This window comes from Plecotus auritus (genome assembly GCF_963455305.1).
Source record: "Plecotus auritus genome assembly, chromosome: 9".
Lineage (NCBI taxonomy): Eukaryota > Metazoa > Chordata > Mammalia > Chiroptera > Vespertilionidae > Plecotus > Plecotus auritus.
In genome coordinates, this window is record NC_137783.1 from 46068855 (window position 1) to 46091686 (window position 22832).

At 41.0% G+C, this 22832-nt stretch overlaps 2 protein-coding genes and 1 long non-coding RNA gene across 5 annotated transcripts in view; 1 reads left to right on the forward strand and 2 right to left on the reverse strand.

Moving 5' to 3' along the window:
• The window catches only part of ASCC1 (activating signal cointegrator 1 complex subunit 1), a gene marked incomplete at its 5' end in the record, with an annotated part of 127485 nt that extends 127219 nt beyond the window's left edge, over nt 1–266 (reverse strand). For 2 of the 3 annotated variants that reach the window (XM_080642094.1, XM_080642093.1), the window contains one exon: nt 167–247. Of the gene's footprint in view, nt 1–2 lie in introns of all 3 variants that reach the window. The other variant, XM_080642096.1, reaches the window with a different exon arrangement.
• On the forward strand, nt 3–13715 carry ANAPC16 (anaphase promoting complex subunit 16). Its single transcript, XM_080642098.1, has 4 exons — nt 3–98; nt 6087–6254; nt 12115–12189; nt 12906–13715. The coding sequence occupies exons 2-4, from the start codon at nt 6113–6115 to the stop codon at nt 13019–13021; spliced, it is 333 nt and encodes a 110-aa protein (XP_080498224.1). The 5' UTR covers nt 3–98; nt 6087–6112; the 3' UTR covers nt 13022–13715.
• Nucleotides 3157–22832, reverse strand: part of LOC308234434 — a 29707-nt gene continuing 10031 nt past the window's right edge. Inside the window, exons 3-4 of the long non-coding RNA XR_013959059.1 lie at nt 6062–6294; nt 3157–4718 (exon numbers count right to left, since the gene is read on the reverse strand). This is a non-coding gene — a long non-coding RNA (uncharacterized lncRNA). The remainder of the gene's footprint in view (nt 4719–6061; nt 6295–22832) is intronic.

Genomic DNA, 22832 nt, shown 5'->3' on the forward strand with positions numbered 1-22832 from the left:
ACACGGGCGCGAGCACGCCGTCCCGGTCGTTCTCTGCGTGGCCGCTCCGGCTGAAGTCTGGGGGCGGGGCTGAAGGGGAAAGTGCCAAAACCGCTGAGGTAAGTTGCCAAGGGCTCAGGGACGCTCAGGAGCTTTGCAGAAAGGGAGTTTATCCTTGGGATCCCACCTTCAGGGACTAATGAAAAGCAGAAGCTAGGAGAAACAGGAGCCTGCCGCAGAGGGCTGGTATAAGGAAATTCCCTCAGGCCGCGACGGACTGAGAACGCATGCGCGCCTAGCCGTGGCGCATGCGCGATGGCCCCTTGGGCGACGAATGGGGGCTGGGGAGAAGTTGGCTTGGAATTAGTTTGGGAGCCTCTGGCGTTCTGACTCCTCCCCTCTTCAGCCCTTTCCACCCCACCTGGTCTTAGCTGCAGCATCTGTTTGAATGGTAATGCAGCTATTTAAGTGGGATACAGTGGAACGATTTGTTGATGGAATTTGGTTGCTTATAATAATTTGCCATTGTACCTCGGTACCTTCTATAAGAGTCTATCTTTTGAATAAGACTTTTTCAAAAGGAAGGAATCTTTTTTTTTAACAAAATAGGCATAAATCTGCTAGGAAGGAAAATAGTTTATGAATACAACGTCATCCCTGTCGTATGTGAAGTAAATATTGAACCATCTTAGTGTGCACAGGGACATTCTATGTCCCCCCAAAATAGCATTGCTCTTCTCTGAGGATCCTCATTGCCAGTAGTCCCAGCTTCACTGATAAGGCCAAACTCCAGGTTACTTCATCAATATTTATTCAACAAAATCTTACTGAGCCACCTACTTAGGGCGAGGCAGCCTAGTGGCAGATAGATTTGCAGAATGAGGAAGAAAAGAAAACAGTAATGAACCAATCCTCTCTCCCCTTCATAACCTTTGCTGAGCTGCTAGCACTGTGTTCTGTCATTTATCATTCCTGCAGGACACATTGTGATCCAGGTTCTGTGCTAGGTCTTTTTTTTTTTTTTCAATTACAATTGACTTTCATTATTATTTTCCACTTGGCCATTTTGACCAGAACTTTGTGCTAGGACTTGAAGGTAGAAAGACAACTCCATCCTCCTTTTCTAGATCACAAGACTCTTTCTAAGATCATGAACCTTAAAATGAAAGTGTGAAGTGCATTAATGGAGGGCATTTTTCCTTTTCCTGAGCAGATCCTTTCCCCTCTAGGAGCTTGCTGACTCATTGTCAAATGGAGAGAATTAGAACTTTTCCTATGAGTGTATTAGGACATAGTAAGTATGAAAAGCAGATCTGCATAGAAAAAAAAAAAGATTCAAGAGTAAATATTCATTAGTGATTTGGGAGAACTAATATTACTAAGTGTTTACTGTGCCTGTAAATGTCCCAAGTGCTTTAGTTAATATTAACCTTCATGACACTTCTAAGGTAGGTACTATTTCCATTTTAGACATGAGGCAGCTGAGGAACAGAGGCTACGTGATTTGTGCAGAATTATACAATAAGTAGCAAAAACCAGGACATGAACGTAGGCCTAGAAGCTTCAGAATCTGAGCTCTGAAAGAGAAAGATCAATGGGTTTCCTCCTGCACTTGGGTTTGAACCCAAAACCTGGGTATGTACCCTGAGGGGAATGGAACGGTATATGGACAAAGCTCCAACCAGCTGAGCCACTCTGGCCAGGGCCAGAATCTGAGCTCTTAACCACTATGCTATTTCACCTCTCACATGACATGCCAACAAAGCCATTGCTTAAAAAATTTCACAACAAATAAGCTAAAGTCTCTATACCTCAGTTTTGTTTGATCATTTATAAAATGAGGGAGTTGTATTAGATGATGTTTAAGGAATCTTTATGATTCCTGTGAAATGTTTAGTTCATGTAGTAAACATTTATTGAAACCAACAGCTACTTAGTATAGACCAGGCATTATGTTTGGTTCTGGTGATCATAATGCATGCCTTAATAGAGCCATTCAAACTTGGGTTTATTGTTAGTTTCACTTTAACTCTTGTTACCACCTGCTGATACCATTCAAAATTTAACCTAAATCGTTAGAGTTTGAACTTCGATGTATCTTTCCACCTCAGCAGAAAACTGCTTATTTATGTTAAAGTTAGCTTTGTGCTATTTCTGCACTCTAGTTTTTAACCCTGGTTGTTTTGTGTATTGAATGCTAGATGTTCTGAATTTGAGAGAAAATAGGATGAAGGGAATTTCTTCGATTATATTCAATTTAGAAGTCACACTGTGTCTTGCTTTTGAAGTTGTCCGCACTCTGGCAGTTAGCTTGAGTGCTCTACTGACCAACTGGATTTTAAAATACAAAGTATCCCTTACATTTGCAACTGATTAAAGCTTATGTCAAGGTGTAGGAAAAAGATTAGAGTTTAAGTCTTAGGTGAGATATATACTAGTAAACAGTTCACAGTGGGTTCTCTTCTGAACTCATGGGAAATAAGACTGAGCTACTCTCCAAAAGATAGCTAAGTTGTCTTGTATACTTTATTTAGATCCCAACAGGAATCTAAAAAGAATTTTTAAACATGTCATGCTGTGTTTTGAGCTAGTATGGTTCAAGGGATTGGATCTGAATCTAACTTCAAAAGGTGTTGCCTCGCCAAAACCGGTTTGGCTCCGTGGATAGAGCGTCGGCCTGCGGACTGAAAGGTCCCAGGTTCGATTCCGGTCAAGGGCACGTACCTTGGTTGCGGGCACATCCCCAGTAGGGGGTGTGCAGGAGGCAGCTGATCGATGTTTCTCTCTCATCAATGTTTCTAGCTCTCTATCCCTCTCCTCTCTCTTCCTCTCTGTAAAAAAATTAATAAAATATATTTAAAAAAAAAAAAAAGAAGTTGGTTTAAAAAAGGTGTTGCCTCTATGAATATGAATACAATTTGGAAAGTTATAGAGCCCAGAGGAAAAAAGGAAAAGTGACCTAATACAAGGTTGAAAATGTCACTAGTCAGTTTGCATTTTTAAATGGGCTGACATTCTAATTATAGCAGTTGCCTTACTGTTCCCATATCCCACTGCAGTATTAATCAGTATTACTTATAGACATATAATGAAATCAGAAACTAAGGCCTGCTTCCCCTCACAACCTTAAATCATAATCACAAAATTAAGGAAACGGACAGCCAGATTTTCAGAAATGCACAGTATATTATTTCCCTTGCTAGGAAACTGGATTGTGCATATATAGGACTTATGTCTGTATAGCTTTTCCTCATTTAAAAAAAAAATTTTTTTCAAAAAGAAGTTTCAGAGGTAGAACTGGGCAAAGGGGGCATAGATGGTGGTGGGAAAAGACTTGACTTTGAGTGGTGGGCACACCATGCAGCATGCAGATGATGTGTTATAGAGTTGTACACTTGAAACCTGTATGGTTTTATTAACCAATGTCGCCTCAATAAATTCAGTAAAAATAAATACATTTCAACTTTTTATAACAAATGTATTTCTTTTGCAACTAGCAAAATAAAAAGTTTAGCAAAAATTCTCTCTGGCCATTAAAAAGGGGAATTCATTTTAAAAATCCATGTAAAGTCATTTTTATCTTTTTTTATGTTATGTGAACCAAAATTCACCTAACATAAATTAACCATTAGCCATTTCAGTTCAGTTTAAAGTCATTTTTTAGTCTAAATACTAGAGCTGTACTTTCCAATTCAGTAAACACCAGCCACATGTCGCTATTTAAATTTCAGTTAGCATTAAATAACATTTAAAATACAGTTTTTCAATCGACTAGTTTAATAACCACTATGAGGGTAGTCGCTGCCATGTTGGACAGGCAGAAGTATGAACACTAATAGTTGCAGAGAGTTCTGTTAGCACAATACTAGACTTTTTTTTTTTTTTAAGAAAACACTTTTTAGAATCTTTTGTAAATGTATGGTATAAGTTTCTATGGTAAAAGTAGTATTTTTTTATTTTGTAAGGAGTAGTCTATTCAGTGGAGATTTTCTCATTTACATTTGGACTTTTTGATTTTTTTTTTTATTCACATATTTTTACTTGAACTCTTATTTTAATACTAGAGGCCCATTGCAGGAAGATTCCTGCAAGAATAAGGCTTCCTGCGGCCAGAGCGAAGCAGAGAAGGGAGCAAATGCGCCTGCATATGCAAATTAACTTCCATCTTTGTTGGGTTAATTTGCATACTCTGATTGGCTGGTGGGCATAGCGGAGGAACGGTCAATTTGCATGTTTCTCTTTTATTAGTGTAGATGATGTAAATCCTGTGTCCCTAAGTAGATTTTTATATTTATTTATTTATTTATTTATTTATTTATTTTTGTAGTTTGACAGTCTGTTTAATGCTTCTTTGCCTCTATCTATTTTTTTCCCCATTTCTTTCCTTTAAAAAATCTTGCCTCTGCAGACTAGAAATAAACATATAATAACAAAAAATGTTTGAGTCCCAATTTCAATGTCCAACAGTTCTGAGTCCCCGTTTCAATGTCAAACAGTTCCTTATGTGTACATGTCAGCAATGATATCTGGATGGTGGGCACATGGTGGCAATGCAGGTCCAACCCTCTCTGGTTTGGTCCTAGGCAATCTGCTGCGACGCACAGCTGCTGACTGCTAGCGTGGCAAGGCGTCATCAGCGTCTTCCATCTCTGGACTGTTTCTCCTCTTGTCTTCGTGGTTGGAGCAGACCTGTCAATTCCTCTCTGTTGCAGGAATCCACATGGTCTTGGAGCTGTTTTCTGAAAATATACAAACATATTCTCGACAAAAGTTAATAAAGGAATCTTTTCTATATAATTGATTTGGGATCCTTTTTATTTTTGCCCAAACGATTTTCCTTTGTCTTATTTAGACATCATGTGTGTTTTTCGTGGGTGTCTTGCTGTTAGCATTACAAATGAAAATTAATTTTGTAAAGTAAAAATTTTCTAGATGTAATTTACTTATAGGATATTTTTCCTTACATGATATTGCCCTACTATCCCCCCTTTTTTTGATTAATGGAGGGTTTTGTAAATTTTATAATGCAGTCTTGATAACTTTAAATTTTAATTTTTTACACAAAAATATGACTGCTTTAGTTTCATTGCATGTTCAGGAATTTTACCATGAGATGAACTACCAATAGAAATTTTAGTTACCACTTTAGGAACAGCTTTTTGTCCAGTACAATTAAATTTTCTTGAATATTCACTTATTTCAATTAGCCTATTTAAATTAATCTGAAAACTTGATTATTATTTTACTGTCAAATTTAATACTCTACCAACAATCTTAGTTTACCCTGTAAATATTAGTGGAAAGGATTATTTGCATTCTTGAGTAGGCCCTGAGCATTCCTGGTGCTAGGCTGGATTTAGATATAGGGCAGCTGCTGTCGGCCAAGTCTCTGTCTGTTACCTGGGTCCCAATCTGAGCTGGGCCAATGGACTTTTTTATTTTATTGATATGGCAAGAGATGAAACACTCAATAGCTGCTCTATTCCTAATAGGCCATGAATTCTGAAATCATTTCCTGAACTATTTTTTTTCCAGTCTTGGGACGCCACCAAGTGATCAACTTGCATATTACACTTGGATGAAAAGGGTTTTTCTTAATAAAAGGGTTTTTCTTAATATGTACTTCCTAACCAATTCCCCTTCCTTGGGAACAGAACACAGTGTTTTTCTGGAATTTTATTTGGAAAATTTTATAAGTGAATTTTTGCTGTGGCTTGGTCAGGATGTATCCAAGACAAACTGTCCGATGAGGCATGGTTGTTTTATCCTCATCTAATTTATTTCTTCAGTCAAATTACTACTTGGCCTGGCCCTGTCACCCCTTCTTAACCCATAAATCACCCACAGTCAATCCCAAGTGACATAAACAGTTTACTAGTGGTAAGAAATAGTGTTTTAAGTAGAAAAACTAAGAATAAACATATCTTCACTTAAAATCCTGAGTGACATTTTGGCCTGAGGCTCAATAAAAGATTGTAGGAGTAGAGGGTAGAGAAAGGGGGAGCCAATTCTTTACTAAACTTGTGCTGGCTTTTATGGTAGCTAGAATGAAATGTTGTCGCTCTCACTCCCATAAACATACCAATTGCTGTTTTCTTTCTCTGCAGTGAAGTGAGTATTCTGCTGGAAGGAAATGGCTGCCTCTTCATCGTCCTCCTCAGCTGGTGGGGTCAGCGGAAGTTCTGTCACTGGATCTGGTTTCAGTGTCTCAGACCTTGCCCCACCACGGAAGGCCCTTTTCACCTACCCCAAAGGCGCTGGGGAGATGTTAGAAGGTGAGCTCAGGCTGCTTTTTGCTGATAATTGGATTCAGACCTGCAATAAATGTTAATTGTAAAGATGCTATTCAGTGGATTAGAAGAGTTTGCCCTGATTTCAGCTCCACATTTCTTCTTTTGTCCCCATTTCAAAATAATATCTTTAAAACACAAATCTCCAGAATCAGAACTTCGGAGCTGAAAAAGACTTTGGGACTCAAGGAAGTCATCTAGAGCAGCGGTTGCCAACCTTTCCGACCTCATGGACCACCAGTCCGCGGGCCACTGGTTGGCGACCACTGATCTAGAGTTATTTAGACCCGGGAAAGGTCAAGTGATTTGCCCATGTTAAAGACAAAGCAAGCACTGGAACCAGAAATTCTCTTGATCTCCTGCTCCAGTTTGCTTTATCCTAGCACCAGCTTGTCTCCCTATGATTAGTAGGCTTGAGAAATTTTGTCTTATGTCGTTAATCTAAAGTTAGATTAACCCCATCAAAGAAGTTCTGAGAAGAAATCAAAAGTAATATACTACTGTTACAGGTGAAGGTTACTGTGCTGGCCCACTGCAGGCAGAGCTGTGTGGTTTTTCTAGCACTGGAGCTGGATTTTTGCATCATACTACCCGCCATCTTATTCAGCACACATTTGCAAACTGGCTGGGCAAGATCAGGGCACAGGCTGGAAGCATGAAATGGCATTGGTACCTGGAATTTATCAGATTCATGTCGCTTTAGGAGCTACACCAATAAATTCTTAATGGGGAGCATAAAAATGACCTGAAGAGCTTATTCAAGTCCCCATTTCTGGCCCACCCTTAGTGATTCTGAATTAGTCTAGGGCAGTGGTTGGCAAACCGAAGCTCTTTGGCCCCTTGAGTGTGGCTCTTCCACAAAATACCACGGCCTGGGCGAGTCTATTTTGAAGAAGTGGCGTTAGAAGTTTAAGTTTAAAAAATTTGGCTCTCAAAAGAAATTTCAATCGTCGTACTGTTGATATTTGGCTCTGTTAACTAATGAGTTTGCCGACCACTGTTAAAGACATTTTGAGAGCCAAATTTTTTAAACTTCTTCTAACACCACTTCTTCAAAATAGACTCGCCCAGGCCATGGTATTTTGTGGAAGAGCCACACTCAAGGGGCCAAAGAGTCACATGTGGCTCGCGAGCCGCGGTTTGCCGACCACTGGTCTAGGGTGCAGCACAGGAATCTTTATTTTGACTAACACCCAGGGGAGTCTGATGAAAATGATCCTTAACTATTATACTATTTATCATAATTTGGGAAAAAGTCAACAAAGAACCTATCAAGAATTTTAAATCTACTTGATTCTAGCACTTTTGTGCTTAATTGTTTATTGGTTTTTTTTGTTTTAAATATTGCAAATTTCAGTAAATATATTTAATCTGAAAATGTCTCTGAGAAAGTTACAAACTGTAGTTAGTAGTTGGCTTCCAGGGGTGATCTTTATTCATTTATATCAGGTATCATAAGAAGTTTTGGATTAAGCCAGGGCAAATAGAAGAATCATTTTGGCAGGAAAATTTGGAAAGACTGGGACCGTAAGGCTTTTTAGAATTAATTCAAATCATGATTATTGAAGTAGATGGTAGGGTAACATAGTGATACACCTGAAGTGTCTGTACTTGTGTCTTTGCCTTTTCATTTTCTTCAGTTTTGTTAATAAAATATTCAAGTTAGTGTCACTGAGTCTGGAGGTAGTAATTGGGGCCTTACCATATTTGGCACTGAAAGTATATTGTGACTTCGATTATACATAGCAGAGACCTGGTATTAAGCAACTTTCCCACAAAACAAATCAAAAGTTGAAAGCATTTAAATTGCTTAATGAACAACAACAAAAAACTAAATTGCTTAATGAGTTTTACAGCAACAGATGAGGAATCAATGTTTAACAGCAGACTCTAAGATTGAAGTCATTTAAATTCTGGCTATGGGAGGAATTTAATACTGGAGATACCTCCTTAGTCTCAAAGCTATAAGCATTCTTTGTTAGTATACATCAGATTACTTAGAAACATTAAAAGAAGAAAGGCTTCTGAGATTAGTCTGAATGTTGATGTTCTAACAAATTACAGCTCTATCCATTTTTATTCAATCTCAGTGTGCTCTATGGAGGAATGTGGTGGCTTTCTAGTATAGGAAGAATTAAGTTTAAATTCACAGTGCACAGTTTTTATTCTTAAGTATAAAGTTTCACCCATATTTTAAAACTGCTTACACTTAAGGACAGAATATAAAAAATTAGAGATGGCAGTTCCTGAACTGTCCTGGTCAAATCAAGAATGTTAAATTGAGCCTGACAGGTTGGATTCTCTGTCAGGGCACACGCCAGGGTTGCCAGTTTGATCCCCAGTAGGGGGCATGCAGGAGGCAGCTAATGTTTCTCTCTAATCGTTGTTTCTATCTTTCCCTCTTCCTCTCTCTCTAAAATCAATAAAAATATTTTTTTAAAAAGAATGTTAAATTGAAAAGAATACTCCTAAATGTGAGTTAATAAGATGTTAGATTTGAAAGCCATCTTTACCATTCTTACAGGTGATACTGTTATGCAATTAATATTACCATGTATCAAATCATTTTTCTTTTTTTCTTTTTTTTTCTTTTTTTCTTTTTTTTTTTTAAATATATTTTATTGATATTTTACAGAGAGGAAGGGAGAGGAAATAGAGAGCTAGAAACATCGATGAGAGAGAGACATCGATCAGCTGCCTCCTGCACACCTCCCACCGGGGATGTGCCTGCAACCAAGGCACATGCCCCTGACCGGAATCGAACCCGGGACCCTTCAGTCCGCAGGCCGACGCTCTATCCACTGAGCCAAACCGGTTTCGGCTCAAATCATTTTTCTTACAGTAATTTAATTAAATATGAAAATAGAGTAAGAAGAGTTGCCTGTTCAAACAAAGGTTGGATGCTGTTTATAATCTTAACAGGTTCAGTTTGATCTTGTATCCTCCTAAATCTAGGATAATAAACCCAATTAACCTGTAGTTAACCTTGTGAATTAACTTTTTTGTGTGCCTACTTGCCCCCTGATAAGCAGTACCACATAAGCAGTATACAGCAGTTTTCAGCGTTCTCCTGCCCTTGACCAAATTGTCCTCACCCAGTTATTAGTAAGCCTTCCTGCTCAGAAGTGGCTGAATTTTAGTGACATTGTAGGCCACTGAAGTATAAATTATCTGACATTGTCTAATTTCCTGTTGTGAGGTAATATTCTTTTAAATGAATTTGTTAGCATTCTATTTGTTAAAGTTGCAATGGTGTTAGATTTGGGCAGTTTACTGAACTTTTCAGTACTTATAACCTTTGCTTGTCTCTGAAGAGGAAAGCTGATATATTGCTACTTGGTGTGTTACAAAGGGTTTGATTACAATTTCTAAATGGAAGACAGATTGCCCCAGGCTGACTCCTCTCTGGAGAAATTCCAGGCTTTAGATTAGTACAGATATCACACTTAATAGGATGTGGCTGAGGAGCAGTGGACTTTGTGGTTAATTCAGAGCTGCAAATCAGCAAAAGTATTCTAGAGGCAGAGAGAGTGGCAACGTGACAGCGGCAAAAGCGTATAGAGTGCCTCTTTGAAAGATTAGCTTACATCAGTGGTCGGCAAACTCATTAGTCAACAGAGCCAAATATCAACAGTACAACGATTGAAATTTCTTTTGAGAGCCAAATTTTTTAAACTTAAACTTCTTCTAACGCCACTTCTTTAAAATAGACTCGCCCAGGCCGTGGTATTTTGTGGAAGAGCCACACTCAAGGGGCCAAAGAGCCGCATGTGGCTCGCGAGCCGCGGTTTGCCCACCACTGGCTTATATCCTTTTGCTTTGAAGTTGTTTACCAAGGGAAATATGCAAATGTTATAATTTAAACATTTTATTGATTTTTAGAGAGAGAGGAAGGGAGAGAGAGAGAGATAGAAACATCAATGAGAGAAAAACATCATCGATCAGTTGCCTCCTGCACACCCCTTACTGGGGATCGAGCCCACAACCTGGGCATGTGTCCTGACCTGGAATCAAATCATGATCTCTTGGTTCCTGGGTCAACTATCAACCACTGAGCCACACCCGCTGGGCAGCATTTTATCCTAATAGCTAGCACCAGTGATTAAATGTAAGTAGAAGGTAACACTTCCAAGAGTTTCCATTCCAAATACATATTGGTCTGATCCTTATAGCCCATAATCCCCAATGCCTTGTTTGAGATTTTAAAGCTCAGTATATAGTTCAGGTTCAAACCACCTGAGAATTGAGCTCTAATTCTCTATGCTTTGCTCTTTCTAAAATAAAACTTCAGTTATAATTTGACTCTTTAAGCAAGGGTATGAATAAGATAATGAACACTGGTATATTTACACAGAAGAGCCATAATAAATTGCATCATTGTTGTCAAATGTTCACACAGTCCATCTTCCCATAGTGGAATTTATAGCTACTCACTGCCCAATTATCTGAAAAACTCAGTGATATCTTTAGCTTACCTAGATCTTTAAACTGGACAGTCAGTATAATATTCAATTAATTGGAAAAAAAATTTTTTTTTGCTCAGTGTAGATGATCTGCTCATAGATGACTTACATTCAGACAGAGGAATGGGAGTGGGAGGAAAAGATCGGATCATATCCCATATAGCACAATATGTAGAAAAGAGATTGAATTTACAGAATGTAGCACTCCCTAAACTGCACATCACTTTATGAAAATAATTATATTTTCCTTTTTTGCATAAATTTTGAATATTGGACAAAAGAAGCCCTCTTGGTTGTATATTCAATCCATCTGGACACAATATCCATGGTGTTTCTTATTGTTTACCATGACTTCTGAAATAAGGTCTGCCTTGTGTAAAAGTCAGCATGAAGCCAGAATGTGTTAGTCCTAACTCCTTATCACTTAATACCTGGCTGACGCACCAACCCGTGATTGATGGCTGAGTGCTTGACACCAAGTAGTGCTGCTGACATGAACTGCCACCTAAAAAAAAGACTACCGTGTCCCCTGCCTCCATTTGTTTTAGGATTTTTGCAAGAAAGTACTTCCCCAAGTGATTTGAGCTATCCTTGTAAATGTCACATTTTCCTACATGAGCTCTATGTCTTTTGGGGTATGTTTTGCTGTATCAGCCCCTGCCTGACAAGGAATAACATGAACTAAGTTATATTTCACAATCATCTTCCAAATGCTGTGGTGACTGAGTTAGCTACCTTCTTGTTGCCAGTTCTTGGCACCAGTACAGCGCTAGGTTCTAAAATTGCACTGTACTCTTATCGCCATCCAAATTGCAATGTTTTGGTTCAGTGGGAAAATCAAGGTTACAATTTGCGTTGACAGAATGAAATTTCCCAGCAGTGTTTTGTCATGGTCATAGTGATGTAATTTGATATACTGAAAAACAACAACAGCTATTTTTCCCTCAGCTTGACTTTTTAGAATGAAAATTAGTTCAAGTTTTGGTGTACCTTTGTATTTTCATAGCACAGTGGTTACATGGCCAAATGTGTCAGCTGTCAGTGTTTGCCTGACATACAGAACAGGAGAACATTAGGAAACTATTGGGTTGGGAGGGGAGAAATGCTGACCACGACGTCAGACTAAGGTTTCTTGTTTTTTGTTTTTTTAAACACTATTTTTAAATTCTTAAACAAGTAGAGGAACTATTTTAATATCCAAGGTATAGAAATAGCTTTTATAACTGAGCAGGGTTAGTTCTAAATGAAACAGAAACCCTCTTTGTAAACACTGAAAAGTAGACCCTGAATGTAAAAGCAGGGAGAAGAAGGGACATGTTTACTTGGTTTACAGGAGCCGTAAAACCCGTAAAGCAGATTAAAACTTTTTCTCTCGTTTGTAGATGGCTCTGAGAGATTTCTCTGTGAATCTGTTTTCAGCTATCAGGTGGCATCTACACTGAAGCAGGTAAAACATGGTAAGCACATGAGTGTTGTGTACTTAACTATGAGAATAAATTTCCAGGGCGGGGGTGGGATTCATAAAGGTTGATGTACTTTGTGGCAAACTCTTGAAATTCAGCAGGGCTGTTTGAGTGGACTTTCTAAATTACCTGCAACAAAAACATTCTTCAGCCATAATCCAGATATAATGTCCTCATTAAAGCTTAAAGTTGAAGTCAAAAGGGTTAGTTTTCTAGGGGAGTTAATGCTTCCTACTTTTATGTTGCTTTTTCCTCTCCTTTCTGAAAACTTCCTTTACTGTTATTCTCCACTGGTTTACCATCATCTTCATTTTCAAGTATTTATGTAATACCTCATGGTCTATCTGGATTCTAAGATCCTGGTAGCACCTTTTCTGTCCCATCATGCCTTACCAGGCCTTCATTTGTGCATCAGGGAACTATTTTCCCTGACCAGACCATTTCACCATTGAAGGCATAATGTTGGGGGGAAAGCTGCAATTGCCTGTAACCCTAGGCTTTTAGTACACGTCACTATGGCATGCAGGATAAGTTGTTTGTTTGTTTAAGATTAAGTCTTCTGACCAACATAGAATAAGACTCCATTACTAGAATATTGAGGGGAAAACTCCTTGTAGAAGTTACTTTTAAACCAGTCATCATGTTGGTAGTTGGTGACTGTCTAATGGGAAATACGTTGTATTATATATAACCTCCTTAACTGTTTACAGATCAGCAAGTTGCTCGGATGGAAAAACTAGCTGGTTTGGTAGAAGAGCTGGAGGCAGATGAGTGGCGGTTTAAACCCATCGAGCAGCTGCTGGGGTTCACACCCTCTTCATGTTGACCTTGCCTGGATGGTCACTCCTGGTGCGCACAGCAAGTGCAGAGCCAGTGAGGGCCTTTTCCTACATCTGACATAGCCACCCAGCGTTCACAGCTCCATTGCTGAATTGTTAATTCTCATCAGTACTTAGTTTCTCTGTATCTGTCCACAAGCAACAGTATTTAAATGTGTGATCTTGCAGGGAAAATTTGTCTTTATTTGTTTTAAAAAGCACTGAGAATTAGGTTGACAGTCGGCATCAGAGAACCAGGAGGTTTGGGTTTAAGAGAGTTATAAAACTGCAATCTGGGTAGGTCACAAGCCAGAATTAGCCAACGGAATGGCTTCTCTCCTGACACTTGTGCAGTGGGTGCAATCCTCACCAGTCAAGCCCAGGTCAGGATCTGGAGTTGTAAAATTCAGCACTTCTGACGTAAAATGTTCTGTTTTGCTGATGAATGTGATTTCTACTCAGGACCTGTCTAAATGCGGCAAATTTAAATGTTTAGGGTTTTTTCTATTTTTAGACATCTAATTCTATAGATTCTAACTTTTTCTAACCTCTTTTAGACATGCCAAATGCTGGCAAAAGAATTGTTTTTTGAATGTTGAAGTACTTGTAAGAATAAAGCATTGAGCAAAATCCTTTAAACACAGAAATCCTGAGTTCCTCTTGGTGGGCTCAAGCAGTTCTGTGGCAAATAAATCCTTTGAATGAGCTCCAAATGGGTTTCTTTATCCTTTCAAAGTCTCAGAAATTGGGGGCAGGGGGCAGAGGTCAGATTATTTTTTATAACACAGGAATCTGAAAACCATTTATCCTAAGCAAATGGGAATATTTGTCTTTACAAAAATATATGAATTTATCTTATCAGTATCTAAGTAGGTTTTTATATTATGATAGGGGAAAACCTGGAAAGCTAAAAGGTATCCTTTGTTCTCCCTCACGGAGCCCAGGTCGACCCTGCACAATTAAGAGAATCGTTTTATTATATTTTATGCAAATTTTGCCTCAGAAACATTTGCCTTTCTCCTCAATAACTTGTACCTGACCTGCTTAGAGTGGCTTAATTATGAATAAATATAATCCCAGTAGCAATTGGCCCTAATCTCAGGAGTTCAAAATATTTAACATGTACTACCTGACAGGGAGGTAGTGACCTCATTGAGTCACTAAGGAACCTGAACACAGAGAAGGTAAAGACCTACTCGTGATCACAGAGCCCAGGCAGAAGAAAATCTTGGAACTGGAATAGATCCAGTTGATTGATAATTCAGCCCACTATTCTTGTCTCTAAAGCACATCAGAGCACAAAAATTACTAGCCCTGAAAGCTCATCTGTTTCCATATTAATTTCTCAACCCAAACAAGCTCCATATTTGAAAACCACTGAGTTTCCTAATGTACTTTTTAGCATCAATCGTGAATTATTACCAAAGGAAAAAAATAAAAATACGTAGACTGCAGTAAACCTTTAAATCACAGTTTCAGTGACAATTTAGAAGCCATCACTAATTTTCTCTCATTCGTTTCATTTGTGTAATTGTACAACACAGACACTGTATTAGCTCGTCTTTACCCTTTGGTATTTGAACTTAAAAAATTTTTCTCTTTAAACTGAACATTTCTACCCTGGCCGGGTTGGCTCAGTGGATAGAGCGTTGGCCTACAGATTGGAAGGTCCTAGGTTCAATTCCAGTCAAGGGCATGTACCTCGTACCCTGGCCCCAGTCAGGGAGTGTTTGGTTTCTCTTTCACATCAATGTTTCTCTCTCTCTCTCCCTCTCCCTTCCACTCTCTAAAACTCAGTGGGAAAAATATCCTCTGGTGAGGATTTTTTAAAAAAAAAAAGGGACATTTCTTTTTCTGACCTTGGAAATTGAAGAGATACTAGGGTTGAACAGAGATGCTTTCTGAAGCACCTTTCACGGTGATCATTCAGCTTCTACTTGAGTGCTGCGAGGAAAGAGACCCTCACTGTGTTTTTAAGTGGCCCCTCCCTCTCTGCACCTTTCATTGGTTATTATGTTTCATCATCCACAACTCCAATTACCATGCTTTGGCCCTAGAGACAGACCTTGCTGCTCATCTGTCATCTCTGCACTCATTATGTGCCAGTCACTCACGGGCATTAATTATAATTCTTTCAGTGACACTGCAAGATATGAAATATCCCCTGATACAGAAGAGGAACTTGAAGCTCACAGGGAGCATTAGTTGCCAAGGCTGCATAGCTAAGTAAATGGCCAAGGCCAGATTTGAACTCCAAGTCTGCCAGACTCCAAAGCTGAGATTATTTTTAATGCACGATGCTGCATCCCACTGAGCTCATCCCACTGCCTTATACAAAGAAAAAGCCTAACACTTTTTTTATGGTAAAATGAATTAACCACCAGGAGGAAAGAAGCCTTTGTCCCAGTACTTGGTGATAAGGGGTCTCAAGCACAATGAAGGAACAGCCTCTTCCTTAAAAACTGATAGGGATTAGCTTATATTTTTGTCTGCATAACCTTTTAAGATTTAGTACAGTGAAAATGTAGTTATGTCCTTGAGGGACACCTAAATGAGCCAGGGGGGAGGCAAGAGGACAGATGGCAGCTATGGCCAGGACTGCACAGCCATCCTAAGAACGCTGGTGATAACACGGTACCTCTGTGCATAAGGCACTTGGCAGTTTCCAAAGCATTTTCACATATGTAGTGCCGATTCACATCAACCCTGTGAGAGAAATGAGGCAGTCATCATTTTACAGTTGAAACAGGCACAGAGACGGTAAGGTACCAAGATTATAGTTAAGCAAGGGGGGTCTTCCAAATCTTTTTCTCCATACCTTCTAGTTCATCACATACTAAAAAATTTGAAGGCAATATTTGCTGTTGTTAAAGACTTATTCATGTCAATCTGTTATATAATATATCTCATAGTAATGAGACATAAATAGTAGACCTTTTACATAGTCTAACAAAAAATTTACTTTTTGACTTCATAATTATCCAGGATCAGTATTAAAGTCCTTCTTTTTCACTGATACACATAAGTGTGTTACTTAGTAGTGCCATCCCATGCTGACAGCTCACCTGGAATGACAGTGGTCTGAACTCTAAGTCATGTTCCTGACCCAAGGACCTCTCTGCTTTGTCCAGTTACTTGCAACCTATGGCTTTCCTTCCACCACATGGTTGAGAGTCCTTGAATCCCTCCTTCCTGATTGACACACCAGATACTGAAGTGGTAGAAACTGTGGACCTAAGGCCAACTCAGAGGTAGAAGAAAGGAGATAGGACCAGGGGATGCCTAACATCCAGAGAAAAGGGAGGAACCTGTCCAATAACCTGGTGCCCTTTCAGGCAAACTTAAAAGAATCTGCACTTGGAGGGTAAGGCCGCTCTGCCTCTTCCCTGTGCTTTTGCCAAAGCACCTAACTTTACCTAAAACATCTTGCCAGGTCTCTTTGGTCCAACCAAGACAAAGCCTCTCCACAAAAAGGGAAAAGCCTAAATAGCAGATCCTTTGGAGAGTTAAATCTCGAGTTGCAGGCCGAGTACAAAGATACCCGACCTTTTCTTGCTTCCCAGAGCTGAGTTTGGAATGGAGATGGCACCGAGAGACGAGAACGGGAAGGAGGCTGGAGCACAATGATTTGCCACTAGTCTGCCTTGTTTATTTGCAACTGGTCAAAGTGGGAGACAGAATTTTAGAGCAGAAAGAGACCTTAGAGATCATATAGTTCACCCCCCGGTGTACAAATGCAATGTCAAGAATTTGTCTCGTTTACCTTCATACACTCAGCACCCAGAACACTACCTGGCACATAGTAAGTGTGTTACAGGTATTTACTGAGTGGATGAATTTGATGTGTGTTTTCCCTGTTTTAGAAGCTGTGTTATCTACAGAGCAACATCCATAGTGGAGTAATGCCTAAGGTAATTGAGATAAGTAGTGAGCAGGGCCAAAACTATAACCCAGACCTCTCTATAGTGCTACACTGACAGGTGGAAGTGTGCCAAAGCAGCCATGTCTCACACGATCCCATTCTCATGAGGATCCAAGGCCAATTGAGCTGGTGGGTTCCTGCCCTCCTCCTGGTCCTGCACATGTGCCCAGTGGTAATGCCACGTGTCTGCATCCACGAGCTCTTCTCCACCTCTCAAGATAAATTAATTACTCCAGTCTGTCAAGTTTTCCTAGCAGCTTATTTCATTTTTATAATATAAGCTCTTTAGGGCAGGTAATGAAACAACATATAGTTTACTACCAGCAACAAAACGTGATGATCCTTTCCCAAATGTCTTTTATTCATTCAACAGACAACTACTGAGCACTTACTATGCGGCTAGCATCTGCTAGATACTGAGGATATACTATCAAACAAGACACAGTCACCAACCTCGAGTTTATAACTGTATTAAGGGAGACAAAAGAGTAATTTTAAATGTAAAAACTGTCCGATAGGAGAAAGCATGAGATCCTACAAAGTCAGAGACAGTTAATTCTGCTGAGCCAGAGAAGGCTTCCTTAACTGGATGACGTTTAGACCAAGACCCCAAGAACAAGTAAGTAAGGTGAGAAGGAAGGACTTTCTAGTGGAAGGAAAAAAATATGCAAAGGTCCAAGGGTGAGAAAGGGCATCATGCTTTCGTGGAGCTGCAGGCGCTTTGTCATGGGTAGTTCATAGAATATAAGGGCAAAAGATGAGACAGGATTGGACCTCGTGGATTTGCTAAGGAATCTGAACTTCAACCAGAGAATAGTGGGAAACCATTACATGGTTGTGAAGGAAGGGAATGACAACATCCAGTTTCACTTCAGAAATTCTAGTTGGGGGGAATGACGACGAATGAGTGGCAGTAAGATCCAGATCCTTTAGGAAGCTGTTGTGGAAGTCCAGGTGAAAGAACTGCAACCTGAATCAAGGATGTGGAGGCAAAGGATGGATTTGATTTGAAAGTTACTCAAGAAGTATCATACACAGGACCTGATGACTGGTCAAATTTGGAGAACTCGGGGAGGAAAACCAGGTACTGTTCACAGAGGGACAGGAAGAGGAGTGGGTTCAAGGAGATGTCCAATAAGCAAGTGACTGTCTATAGCTCAGGAGAGTGAGCTGAGCTACAGTTAGGTTTGGGACTCACTAGCCTAGAGATGTTTGTTAAATCAAAGGTAGCATGAATGGAATTGTCCAGGGAGAGAGCCCAAAGAGTGAGAAGATAATTGGACCAAGCAGGATTGAATCCTTGAGGAACCCTAACATGCAAGAGACAGGCAGAGGAGGAGGGGGGCCTAGGAAAGAGCTGGAAAAGTAGGAGAAGTTTGGCATCAGGGAAACCAAGAAGAAAGAGATTGTGAGAAGGAGGCTGCAAACAGCAGTATCTGGGGTAGCCAAGCAAGCAAAGGAGATAAGGGATGGAGAAGGTCTTTGTATTTTACCAAGGAAATTGTTGGTGACCTTGTCTCAAGAGTAGCCGTCGTAGGAGTTGTGGTGGCGGCAAAGCCAGACTGCCATGGGTGGGAAGCTGAGTGGAAGGTGAAATGTGAGGCCAAATCTAGGCAACATTTTAAAGAAGTTCAATGGAAGGAGAGGCAAAAATGAGAGAGGATGGCAGTTAAAGGAGGACACACAATCAAGACATTCGTTTTTTCTTTATGATGGGAAAGGTCAAAGAGAAAAAGAGGACAATTGAGGATGTAAGGGCCCTAAAGAAGTGGGAGGGAATGAGATGCAGAGCCCAGTAGGAGTGATTACTATTAGAGGGAGGGAGAGCGAAAAGGATAGTGCTGATGTGGGTAAATATGGAAGTGAGGTGGCAGGAAGTTGAAGTAGTTCCCATTCGTGGCTTCTATTTTCTCTGTGAAGGAGAAAGCAAGTTGGTCTACTGTCTGTGGGGCAGGAGGAGGTGAACACTGAGGTTGGGAATGGTCTATGAAGAATGGAATAGAGCTGACGAGGGTCAGATGATTGCCAACCACATTCAGGGGCCAGTTGTGGTTAGAGTCCCTGAACTTGCAAGGGCACCAATCTTTGGGGAAGTATACCAACAGCTCCTAACAGCATGGCAGTAGGAATGGAAAAAAACTGAGCAGTTGGTGGATACAGTTTTGCATAGTAAGGGCAAGAAGATAAGCAAATTGTTGGTCTAGGGCAGTCATCGGCAAACTCATTAGTCAACAGAGCCAAATATCAACAGTACGACGATTGAAATTTCTTTTGAGAGCCAGATTTTTTAAACTTAAACTTCTTCTAACGCCACTTCTTCAAAATAGACTCGCCCAGGCCATGGTATTTTGTGGAAGAGCCACACTCAAGGGGCCAAAGAGCCGCATGTGGCTCGCGAGCCGCAGTTTGCCGACCGCTGGTCTAGGGCTAGCAAGGGACAGAAGTGAAATAAGAAGAGGCTAGGAGAGAAACTAGAAGGGTCAAACATTTACTGAGGGTCTGGTAATCTGTAGGGAAACAGAAATACAATGCTTTCCTGCCAAAACCGGTTTGGCTCAGTGGATAGAGCGTCGGCCTGCGGACTGAAGGGTCCCAGGTTCGATTCCGGTCAAGGGCATGTACCTTGGTTGCGGGCACATCCCCAGTGGGAGGTGTGCAGGAGGCAGCTGATCGATGTTTCTCTCTCATCGATGTTTCTAGCTCTCTATCCCTCTCCCTTCCTCTCTGTAAAATATCAATAAAATATATTTAAAAAAAAAAAAAAAAGAAATACAATGCTTCCCAAACCTGGCTGTGCCTCAGAATCAAGCTTAATAAAAATACAGACTCCCTGGCCTCATTCCTAGGGTTCAATAGGTCTCAGGTTGGGGGGGCTCATATGGAAAAAAGGAGACAAGTAAACAGACATGAGGAATATATACAGTGTCACAACCCCATGACTCTGGCCTATACAAGCTGCTGTGGAATCCATGAGGGCTTGGAGGTGGGAATATAGAGGGGATGACAAGGAAATGTTCCTAGACAAGGGGAACCTGTCCCTGAGTGACTGGTGAATCAATTAGCCGAGCAAAGAGGGGAAGCAGCCAAATAAGCACTCCAAGTACAGGGAACAGCATGTGCAAAGGCAGGGCTGCATTTGTGGAACTCCAAGTCATTTGGTGTGGCTGGAGCAAAGCATGTAAACAGGGGAGTGGCGATCTCTCTCAGGAGAAGGAAGCAAGAACCAGATTGTTCTGAGCCTCATTCACCGTGCTCCACTTTCCATCAAAAGAGCAATTGTCTGACACAGCCAAGGGGCACCTAAGAGAGAGGCCAAGAATCCTGACTTTCACAGTAAATAATTTGAAAGCAGGCTCCTCAGGCCTGGAAGGGTTAGACCCAGAGGCTGGTATAATGCAGCAGATGTGATCTTTGCAGGCCACTAGATGGTGAACAGTATTTTTGTTCTGACTAGAAACTAAGTGTTTACAGATTCGGATTTATTTACTTACTTTGAGGGAAAGGCAGATGTCCTAAGTTCAGACAGAATTACTGAAGGAGCCTCCCTTTTGGGCTCTGAGCCAAAAACCAGAATAAGAGGCAGCCTAGAATGATCAAATGTAAAGTATATGGACATTGTGGGAAGATGTTTTCCCCCTAAACAGTTTCTCCTCCTCCTTTCCCTGGCCCTGAAAGCCTGAAGTAGACTCCCACGCCCTCTCTCCCCTCCTTATTCTCAGAAATCTTCAGGCGTATGTTTCAGGATAAACCACACAAGCACGGGCACTTCATTTGTTTAGCAAACCCAAAGGTCATGTTTTGGGGCTGTTCGAGTCAGACTCTACCCACTTAACCTTCTTCACAGTCTCTAAAATATAGTCAATCTGGTGTATCCTGTGAAGTCAGGGCAATTCAGCTCTCAAACAAACACGCCCTGCCTGGAAGACAACCTAGAACTTTGCTATCCTGGACCAGTGTCATCGCCCAGAGAAGACTCAAGGTTCATTCTGTGATCCCGCTTCAACAAACTCAAGGCCAGAGTGTTTTTTGAAAGCACTCCTGATAATGCAAAGGAAATTCGGACTCTCCTGATCAGCCCGAGACTGCAGCTGGAGTACCAGGTGCTCTGACCTTCAGAGACCTATGGACTCAGGGAGTCAGGAAGAAAGCAGGACATGTTCCCCATGCCATCTCTCAGTACAGAGGAGTATTCGTTCAAAAGAAGCAGAAGGGGGATGGAGGACCAAGGAGGAAGGCAGCATTTTGCTGTCCAGAAGCACAAGCCCTGACCCCACCTGTAGTTAAGGTTTATCCAGTACGCTGCCAGTCAAGGGGTGTCCTCATTAGGCAAACAAGAAAGCAGAGGCTTAGCCTTAGAGTTCTGCAGCTCTGCATGACCCTGGGATCATCGAGTCCAAGGACAGAGAAATAATTTCCCATTCTGAGCCTTTGCAGCCTCCTTTGAGTCCTACTGGCTCTGTGGCAAATAAGCTTTCCATTAAAAAGAATTAGGCTCCTGGAAGGTGCCACATTAATACTCTTAGATTTAAAAGCTGCGAGGGGGGTGGGAAAGGCTTCAATAATGAAGGCCTGACTGATCACGAGGGCCTGGGCTTAGAACCCACACCTCTCATTTTGACACAGAGGGTCTCAGGGTAGGTACAGGTTGGGTCTAGACAATGAGAACCCTAATAGTAATGTTTGTAATGGTTAATGGATAGTGAGAAGTTACCATATGTGGGGCATTGTGCTAAGCACTTTTCACACATGATGTCATTTACTCAATGGGAGAAGGTAAGAGAAAGACCATGTGGGACAGAGGAAGCCACCAAGATGGCAGGAAAGAATCCTGTAGCCCAAGAGCTGAGGGGCCTTAGCAACTGTGCTAGTTTGGGCTAAGGCTGCTGTAACAGCCTACTGGAGCTGCCATAACAAAGTACCACAGCCTAAGTGGCTTAAACAACAGAAACGTAATTGTCTCACAGTTCTAGAAGCTAGAAGTTCAAAATCAAGTTGTTAACATAGTTGGTTCTTTCTGGAAGCCAAGGAAAGGGATCTGTTCCAGGCTTGTCTCCCGGCCTGTAGATGACCATCTTCTCCCAATGTCTCTGACATCATTTCTTCTCTGTGTAATGTCTCTGTGTCCAAATTTCCCCTTTTTATAAGGACACCACCATATTGGATTAATGCTCACTCTATTGAGTTCATTATAATGTGATTACCTCTGACAAGATCTATCTCCAAATAAGGTCACATTCTAAGGTAGCGGGTGTAGTTAGTACTTCAACATATGAACTTTGGGAAGGGACAGAACTCCACTTACAACAGTGATGTCTACCAAACTTTCTCCTTTGAGTAATGAGGATATCAGAGCCTCGAGTGAGAAAGTGACTTGCACAGGGTCATACAGCAAGTTGAAAAAACTAAGACTAGTATCCAAGTCCTTTGAGACCCCGAGCCTTGAGCGGACTTCCCCAGGAGTAGCAGCATTGCCTGCTTTTATAGGCCCTTCTCCAAGAAGGGAATCCCTAAGCCTGGACAGGTCTGGGAGGCACCCATAGAATCTTTTTACTGGCCTGGGTGAGGACACCATAAAACTCTTACAAAACAATATTTGGAAAAAGACTCTAAAATGTCAGAGTGGAAGGAGCCCTATTAATGGAGCTTAATAGAAGCACTGAGGTTTCTTTTCCATGGTAAGGCCCCTCATTAAGGAGGCAGATACACAGTGTGTCACCCAGAACTTGGCTCCTTCCTTGCAGCCCTCCAACAGAGCAGTTAGCCAGAATATGGCTGGGTGGTGCTGGCTTCTTGCATGCTCTCTCCCACTGCTCACTCTCTTCCGCCCGCCTCTGCCTAGAGGCTGGCATCTGGCCTCCATACCTGCCCAGAAGGCTGGTGGGTCTCCATTTTGCAAT

Excerpts from the sequence above, each read along its gene's own strand:
- ANAPC16 (XM_080642098.1), top strand. The coding sequence starts at position 6,113 with ATGGCTGCCTCTTCATCGTCCTCCTCAGCTGGTGGGGTCAGCGGAAGT. Across the intron at positions 6,255-12,114 it reads CGCTGGGGAGATGTTAGAAG|ATGGCTCTGAGAGATTTCTC; the intron begins GTGAGCTCAGGC and ends TCTCGTTTGTAG. Across the intron at positions 12,190-12,905 it reads ACTGAAGCAGGTAAAACATG|ATCAGCAAGTTGCTCGGATG; the intron begins GTAAGCACATGA and ends AACTGTTTACAG.